Raw genomic sequence first — 10,017 nt, forward strand, 5'->3', positions numbered from 1 at the left:
AATGTATGAAATACACTTGATAACTTGTTTCATTGAATACCTTCAACACTGCCACACTGGAAACATATCTGATAAATATATGTTCAATAAACCATTCCTAGTACTCTAGTACTGCACTGACAAATCAATAATGTTTCATTGTTCAGACTACAGTACAATAGATATTCTAAATAAAGTAAGACACAACTATGTAAACCTATAACTATTTATTTTTACTGGAACGCACTAATTTCAAACTTGTTCAATTGATTAAAATCTTTGGAAAGGAAACTTGAAATCAAATCTCGTATATATTTATAGCTTTTGTGGCTCCATATCCATACAAAAGGAAACGGCTTTCTAAAAAGTCCTAAACTCAAAAGAATAAATCTATGTTCAACTCATAAACAATCTTAAAATCTCCAACTTTACAAATTTATAATCTCCGTCCAAAACACACATGCATGCAACATCTTGTCCTCAAGCATTTACTACAAGTTTGTAGTGCAAGTTCAGAAAATCGAAGAATCAGAACAATAATTAGAAATATCATATCAATCCAAACTCTCAGAAAGTTTCATGGTTATAAATGGATTTAAACAATCTAATCTATTCAATCTCATATATTTCATAAATAACTTTGTATGATATTGTTATTTCACACCCAAATAGCTGAATGGCCTAACATACTTTCTAACGTCCTAATAAACTATGACTCTCTCCATCCAGAATTAATCATAAGATTGAAAGAATCGAGCTTTGGTCGAGAGTACAGCAATAGGACGGACAGTTGGCAGGTCTGTTTTGGGGTTACTACAGATGATGATAAGCTTCAGGTGTTCCTGTGGCCAATGATAGATATGTGACCTACAGAAATATCAGTGGAAACATACACAAACATAAACTTAACATGGAAAGTGATTGCCTAAATGTAGCCCTTTCACTTGCTACAGTCTTATTAATTAGTTGTGGATTAGAATGATTCTTCAGAGAATTTAATAATTGCATTCCTCATTACAGCTACTGTGATTTCTTTGTTTTTGTTATTATATTTATATCCTATTGTTTTTATGCAATTGGCTGTTAGTAATGTAAATGAACAATTGAAGATTGAAGAATCTGAACAGAAGATATTGAAGGTTTGATTAGTACTTATAGTTGTCCTCTCTTTCTGGGGCCTGGAGTCCTGTGGTGATTGCATCTAAATCGCGATTTGCCATCTGTACGGGTACATATACTAGGAGGTTTATCGGCATCTAGGTGTGGGACTATCAAGGCCATACCAAATGCCCACACCAGCCACACGCAAGGATAAGTGCCTAAGACAGACGGGTCATATTGACCTACAGCAGGAGCCCAGGAGGGAATACTAGACATCACATACTAGCACCTGCTCCTGAGGTCGGCATCAATATGGAGATTTTTTGGACTCCCTCATTGTGCCAAAGGGCACCACACCTTCTCCATGCGCATGAGAAATCTACAATTACTGTCACAGCCCCACTACACACATCAAGGTACGCGCTATCACATCACTTACAGAACTACAATACTTGTCATAACTTAAGCATCAGAGAGTTCCTCGACTAATCCCAAGTAGCTTACTGCTCAATTAATTGCTACTGGACAAGAAATTATATCGGCTCCACTCAATATGCTAATGGTAGCTTTTTACGAAATGAACAAAGCTTTTAAAGCATTTTTCTTTGCTAGGGGCTTGGTTATGTTGAATGGCCTAAACATTAACAATATGGTAACTCACTAACTCGCTCATCTTATTTTCAACCCTTGCTTTTTTATCACGAGATGCATTATAGACCCTCTAAGGGCCTGTTCACTTCAGCTAAATTTCAATTCAATTCAACTCCAATCAGTTCAGTTCATTTCAGTTTAGTTTAACTCCAATCATTCAGTTCAGCTCAATAAAGTAAATGTGAACAGGCCCTAAGCTTTGCATTTCTCACCGGAATTTTGATATGATTTTTCTCTTTACTTGTTCAAATTAGGCCCCTCGTTCAGACAGTTACACATTGCAAACTCTTAAATAAAGCACGTGCGCAATTAATTAAAAGAGTGTATGACTCGTCCTCGTCCTAGTATATCAAAAATTACTTATAAGATCTAAGGTAACCATAACACTCTGATAAAGATTTACCCCTTACAAATCAAAATCTGCGAAATACTTCATTCTTTAATTTGCTCACTATATTTTTTAGTGATTAGTAAAGACTCAAGAACATCCATGAATTAAGACCAAAATCTGCGAAATACAGTATTGGTATTGTATGATTTTAGAAGCTAAAGCTATTTCTTTGCTACAAAACCAGATGATAAAAACAGGAAATCGTATTTTTCAAATGTTAGCATATTGATAACCAGAAGAAAATTTCTTGAGACAATCAAAGAAGGTAAGCTAAAAAGTTCTAACTAAGACTAAAAGCAACACAAGACTGAATGCTAATTCACAGTACAAAAGTTCATATGAGATGTATTTCCCAGAACAGATAAATCCATGGTTAGGACCTCCTCAGTAATTCACAAGCACTTGCTGGAAATGACAATGCTGTTTGTACAGGAAATCCACAGTGACAAAAAGGCGGATTTAACAAAGAACACCTGACTAACGCCTTTGGGTATTTCTACTCTGATCTTGCATAACTAAACTTTAATTTATACAACTCCTGAGGGAAGGCGTAGCACAAGCTGTCCACCAACAAGGCTGCACACAATATTTACATGTTAATGAAGTTTAGTTAATATCGTAGTCAATTATCAGATATTTGGGCAAAAACTTACCTCTTCACATAGTAATAGCAGAAATCTGCTAAGATGAAAGTTTGAACGACTTCAGAAAGCAGCACCATTGAAGGCCACAGACCATAGCCTAGAGCTGTTAGCAAGCGACCATGGGTATCTAAGACCTGCATTATATGCATAATTGAATCAACATGCAGGATAATACATGTAATAAATGATTCACAACACATAGAAAGTTCCAAACATAAATCATTTAGATCCAATTTTGAACAAAAGAAAAAACATATTAATTAATATTTTAGACACCCTAAACATTAGGGGAGTATGTGTTTTCATCAACTAAAAAGTTTTACTTAACTTGCCGCCTCAATCCTTTATGACTCACATTCTGGATAAGCAAAAGGGATTTTGTATCCATCCTTACCAAAATATTAAAAAAAAAAAAAAAAAAAAAAAAAAAAAAAAAAAAAAAAAAAAAAAATCTTAATATACTTGACGAAAGAAAAAGAGAGAAGAGTCCATATAGTTGAAAGTCATTTATCCTTATGAATTCTGATCATTCCTGAGAGGAATACCTACAGCAGCAATCTTTCACCTAGATTCTTAAAAATACAAACTTGACGTGTAATCAATCTAGTCCCATGAGATTTATAAGAAAGAACAAAAAGATTGAGATAACTTTTAATCAACTAAAAATGCTAACAATAGCACATTGAAACACCAAGTTAGGTACCATAAATTTACATCAAAATTCATGATATTGTATCAACAAATTTAATCCAAAAAACCTACCATTAACGAGATAGGAAAATGATATTGGATACTCCAACAAACAAAATGGGCATCCTTTTCCTTTTTTTTATTTTAATAAATAGATGCTAATTTTTTATTGGGTTCAAAACTACATCAGATTTCTATTCAACATGGTCAAATTAAGTCACGAAACTTCTCTATGGGCCTAGAGTAGAGTAATTAAATCATCTCAAGGTCACAAGTTAATAATTCCAAAAATGATAATAATACTACATGAAGCATGCAATTATTTAAGCTACTAGCATGGCCAAAAAGGCAAAAATATGTATCAAATTAGGATCAAAACTCATCAAAGTAGCTGATCTGAATCAGTGGAACTTTTTTACCTCTTTTAGGGCACACCCGGGATCAGGATTAAGAGAGGAAAAAGAGAATCTGATTTTTTTTTTTAAAGACTGGGAAATTGCACGGGGATTCAGTCTTCCCATAAAACTGAGTCTACAGTCTAGAGTAGTAAATTTTTCCTTTAATTTATCATCAAAGTAGTTTGTTAATTGGTTTCCAAGTCATGAAGACATATTGATGTGGAAGTGGTAATGGTTGCAATCTCTTTACTCTTCCCTTCATATCTATTGTAGACTTTATTTTACCTCAAATAAGTGTCCAACTTAAGAAAAAGAAAAACTGTTCTTTTACTATTTTTGATTCTTTGTAATTTAATGGAATCAAGGCGTGTCCTTATCAAGTTAACCCTTCTCATTCCCCCTCCGGCCTCTTCACTCAGCCTCCATTCTAGACTGTTCTGTCCCCAGAAAATTCTTAAATTTATTAGATCTATCTAGCTAGCTAATTTGAAACTATTTGACCAAATTTTAATTGGTGAATCAAGCTAAGTGCCTTATAAGAACTTATGTAGCCGTATTATACTTTACCCAGTCTTTTTAGACCAGATAATTATCTTGTGAAAGGTGAAACAAGCAGTGCCTTACTGTGGGTTTACCCTAGATATCTCCGCCTCCCACCATTTTGGCGATTTAGCATGACCCTCTTTTCAGAAATTGCTCCCCATTTGATACTTTCTACTTATTTGGACGTAAATTCCAAGACAAGTTAGATCAACAGTCACCTAGAACCACAGAAGAAGCTTGCATTGCACTCATACAGCCATGGGCAAGGGCACCTCATAAATGTATGGTAAACAGAATGCAGTTGAATTAGACCTCATATATAAGGCCTGAATCACAAAACTAGCTGATGCAGTTGTGGTAGCTATTAAAATTACTACAGTAGTTATCAAAAATTTCATTAGTTGTTAACATTGGTGGATCCAAGGGGGTACATAGAGGTACAGTTGTACCCCCTTTTTTACCCCAAAAAAAAAAAAAAAAAAAAAAAAAAAAAAAAAAAAAAAAAACTGTTAAGTAAAGAGACCAATTATCTAAGAAAACAGGTCTCTAATCTAATAAGTGAAACGTCCACTACCATCACAACTGGTCTCTTATGTAGTAGGTGAAAAGTAAATTGAAGATATTTAAGAGAACAGTTATTATATGGAGAGGTCTCTTTATTTTCTCAGCGAGATTTAATCACTCTATTTTTATTTTATTTTTTGTTAAATCTTCACTTTTATTTATAGCTAGGATAAATACGTCATAAATATTTATATATATTAAGGTATACAATATATCAATTACATAGTATTTGTTTTAATTTTTTTTTTACATGTTATAGTTTTCTAATGTGTTTTTTTTTTTTTTTTTGAGAAAACGTTTTCTAATGATTTTTAAATAAGACGACGTGTACATCTTCCTATAAAACAAAATTTTTAAAATAATATATTTTATTAATAGACTTTAAAAAATTTCCTTAAAGAGCTAATTATACTCGTGAAGTTACAAAGTAATAAAAATCCAACTAATAAATTTATAGAATCAAAGCTTAATCATATATTATACTGTATCAAATGCAATTCAAAAAAATATTACTGTAGTATATATTATATTACATTTGCCTAAATTATATATATCGTTGTGGGAGATGGCTACACGTAAAGACTAATATAAAACCGGAAAGAAATTTTCGCTCATAAAAAATGGTACGGAGTACATCATATATTTTACGGTGTAACTTTTTTTAATGAGTTTAATTTCGTACCCCCATTACTCAATTTCTGGATCCGCCACTCGTTAACAAGATACTTCATCTCTTAAAACTCACTATATTTTGACTTTTAAACTATTCACATACTCTACTTCCACCTTATAGGCGTATATGATGGTTTATATTCAAGGAAAAATATAATTATACGGGATTTGATTAAATTTGCCTCTTTGTACATATTCAAAATATATATAACAAGATAATGCCTGAGATTTAAAATAAATACAGAGTAGTAATTGAAATCTAGAAGTCTCTATATAAATACAAGTCAATAGTCAACCATAAATAAATAAACAATGAAGTTTATAGATAAATTTATGATTTTGCACAAAAAAAATATTATAAAAAAACAAAGGTGAAGTTTACAAGGGAAAATTCCCTCCAAAAAAGACTTCATTTTAGTATAGGTATATAGATTTTTTTATTCATATATAATTTACTTATTAAAAATTTAAGATTTTAATGGTTGAAAATATGCATTGGTTATCGTGAAAACAAATGTGTTGCAAGTGCTATGAGATGGAGGAAGTAAATGATAAAAATTAAGAATTAGGTTTCAAAATAAAGTAAGATGTAAAAATTCAGTGTAACTAGTTTTGCAGGTGAGCAATAATCTTTTTTACCCGAAAGGTTAATTTATAGGTTTCGGACAACACTACTCTTAAACCTAATTGTAGACAGTAGTAGCTAGTACAAGCAGTACCTTATCTCTAGAAGCTAGTGCGCACCACTACTATGTTGAGCAGAAATATTAGGAGTAACTAGTAAACTCAATTGCAGTGTTAAGCCAGTATTGACAAACTATGTTGAGTAATAGTTGAAGCAGCTCCAGGGAACAAGAGCAACACAAAATCAGCATATCTAAACTAAAAAACCATATATGTTCACCATGAACTGACAAAATGAACTCTAGATCTTGTAGGCTCATACCTGAAGAACCCAATGTGCGCAGCTTAAAAATCTCGCCACCCCCAGAGCAAAAACATAGTGAGCTGTGAAGGGCTCAACGATCTAAAATGGAAAGATACTAATAGTGAGAAGCAATCAAATGACATGATCTCATATTTAAAATAAAAAAGTTAAACACAAGTAAAAACTACTCTGCATAATTTAATAGAATACTACATCTCAATTCAAACAAACAAAAAATAAAATGATACAAAACAGTAAGATATTAACAACATAAAGCATGCTGTTGCAGTCATAGAGCCAAAGGAACTGATTTTCTACCTTTGTGTTTTGCATGACTCGTAGCTGAGGTAGCACTGAAACAGCCTCCAGGTAGACACAAAATGCCCAGCTCACCCTATTGACAATGTTATGGACGGTGGTAGGATGAATAAGCAGTGACAATACAGCACAAGGTACCACCTACATCCATAATTAAATGCAAGTCAGACACAATAACTAAATGCAGAATTCCAATTTTAAAGAGAAGAGAAAAAATAATAGAGCATATAAGGCATTGCATTGATTATAACACACACACACACACAGCAAAATAAATAAATACATAAATAAATAAATAAGAAAAGAGAAAAAAGAACAAAGAAAAACAGGAAGAGGCACCGTAATGAATAACTTTTTACAAAGTCAAAATGACACATAATGAAATCACAATAACTTTTAAGCAAAAACTTGTATTTGTTTCCAGTCAAAAATTTTATATTATTATACATAGAGGCAATCCTGATTTCATAGAAGTTTCGATTTAAAAAATCCCTTTCATTCGCAGTGATTCACCCAATCTATAGCTAAGTTTGCAATATCATACCCCTGGTATCAATCAAGATAGAACCCAATTTTAACCTAGGATTATCCCTGACTCCAAGTATGCAGTTACAAACTACAAGATATCATTTTCAACATATCCATCATTATTCATCTCCAACAAACCAGATCACGAGGATATAATTGTTGGAGATAACAATCATTACTATCCCCAATCCCTAGAAAATGCTAGATCAAAACGTAAGCAACAATATTTTTAATGGATCAGAAAATGTATATAAATTAACTTTATATGAATCTCATTCATTGTTACAAGAAAACAGTTCAATCATTATTAACTAGCAAAATAGCAATGGCAGACTTACCACATAATAGATTGCAAAGTTGTCTTTCTCTTCCATATAAGTGGACTTCAGTCTAAATCGAATCATATAAATAACCCAGAGAGTTGTTGCCAGCGTAGCTGTATCTAGTAATGTGTGAATATCATATTCCATCACAAAACTACAGTACAGCCTAACAGCTAAAAAGATAGCTGTAAGTTCTTGAGATTTCAGAGAAAGTCCTGCGATAATGAGCCACATACAATGATGAGAATCTCTCAGACATACAAACATAACATAATATTGCATAATTAATAATTCATTCTAAAATCAAGAACACCAATTGTAGTACAGAGTACATGAAGGTCAGGGTGAAGAAACAAGAATAAAAAGTTTGAATCAAATTAGTAGCAACCAACACAACCTCACAAAGACAATATGTTACACTCTTCAATGATCAAAACCAACCCCAAAGGATCCATTATCTTCATTCTAGGGGCAACCACAAGGCAAATCATTAATGAATTAAAAGTCATATCTATATTAATATGTTGGGAATACATTTTATTTTTCACTTTCTAGCATCAGATTATCACCCAATTGATAGCTAGAAATATGAACTCGCATCCGGAAATAAAAGGTACTAAGCTACTAGCAATTAATGATTAAGGTATCACATTTACACTGCATTGTTTAGTACTTTGTATGCTACAGTAGTCTCATTTGCAGAATTTTATTAGAGTAAGCTAAAAATAAATATCTCCATGAAACAATATAATCTAAACAATTCTGTTAATCCAATATTTTATTAAATAAAAAAATTATTCAATGAGAGTAATAATTAAAATTCTTTACACCCAAAATACAACCATATCATGAAAATATTTATCAAAATTAAGAGAACATACAAGTTTATCTTCTTGTTAAACAATAGATAAAAACCAAAATTAGACATGCCAATTGATTGAATATCCAATAGAAATTTTAAATGAAACTACAGATCAAAAATATGCACAAATATTTGAATATCCAATACAAGTTTATCTTCTAGGCAAACAATCAACAAAAACTGCATATCAAAACATGCACAAACATCTGAATATCCAATTGAAATTTTAATTAAAAAACAAAAAATCAAGCACCCTAAAAATGAAATTCTGACAATATAAGAGCAATGCAACCAAGGACAAGCCAAGGTTGAGTCTATAATTCTGACAATATAGCATCCTTGCAAAGATGACAACTTTGAGTCTATAATGATCAAAACCAACCAAATTAGTTTCACCTTTTAATAGTGTAAAAACATAACCGTACAATTTACACTAGTGTAACGAAAAGATCAAAACCTCAGTCTTCAGATACATATAATACTATAAATTTGCAAACAGATCAACTATTCATAACAACAAATCCAGCCTTTCTCAAAACACAATTGGGAATTGATTATAAAAATTCAACCTTTAAACCCCAATATTTCCAAATTTCCTAATTAAGAAAGCAAATTGATCAAACCAGTCAAAAAATTAGCTACAGTATAAAATTACACTCAAAAAATAAAAAATTAATAATGCAACCCCCAAATTAAAAATAAAATAAAAGCTCATAGTTAACCCACAGATCAGAACATGCACAAATAAAAATAATTAAGTATCAGCCATCGAATCAAATCAGGAAAAATCAATTAAATTAAAAAAAAAAAAAAAAAAAAAAAAACCCTAGAAATGCCAAAATTAAAAATTGAAAAATAAATGATAAAAATTACCAGCGCAAGTTTTTTCCTTGGTGAGTTTATAAATAAGGACGGCAATACCAACGGCATGAACAGCTTCGGCGGCAACAAAGAGGTTGTCGTGATCTTGAACAACCATTCGAAGAAACACCAAAGCTGCAATTCCGACAACCACCGCAAGAAACGCCTTCATCTTCGGTGGTTGTCGCCGAACCCATATATTCACTGCCTGAACTGGGCTTCTCTTTCCTCCCTTCATTTTTTTTTTTTTTTTTAATTTTTAATATTTAATTTTTAAATTTTTAATTTTTTTTTATTTTTTTGGGTTTAGAGAATTGAAAAGAGAAAGAAAGAACGTTGTAAGATTATTATTGTTAATTAGGTGTTCAAAAGAATGGAAAATTAATTTATAGGTGTGAGAGTTTGGGGTTAGGGAGGAAAGTCAAAGGAGAGAGAAAGTTAGGTGGCTTGTTTTTATTGGTTGAGTTTATGTTTTTTGTTTTGGGAAAGTTTTTCAAGCAAAGGACTCCATTCCTTTTTCCACAAATTACTCTATGTTAAGGAGTACTTTTTTCTTTATTATCT

The 10,017-nt window shown here is 31.8% G+C and overlaps 1 protein-coding gene across 1 annotated transcript; it reads right to left on the reverse strand.

The window, feature by feature from the left end:
* Positions 1–2,343: 2,343 nt before the first annotated feature.
* LOC145592425 (uncharacterized) lies at positions 2,344–9,807 on the reverse strand. Its single transcript, XM_081648876.1, has 6 exons — positions 9,466–9,807; positions 7,746–7,945; positions 6,880–7,020; positions 6,580–6,660; positions 2,776–2,900; positions 2,344–2,698 (listed from the first exon to the last, which is right to left on the reverse strand). The coding sequence occupies exons 1-6, from the start codon at positions 9,689–9,691 to the stop codon at positions 2,650–2,652; spliced, it is 822 nt and encodes a 273-aa protein (XP_081505002.1). The 5' UTR covers positions 9,692–9,807; the 3' UTR covers positions 2,344–2,649.
* Between the last annotated feature and the right edge of the window lie 210 nt (positions 9,808–10,017).

Source organism: Chenopodium album, chromosome 18 (assembly GCF_948465745.1).
Source record: "Chenopodium album chromosome 18, dcCheAlbu1.1, whole genome shotgun sequence".
NCBI classification, from domain to species: Eukaryota; Viridiplantae; Streptophyta; class Magnoliopsida; order Caryophyllales; family Amaranthaceae; genus Chenopodium; species Chenopodium album.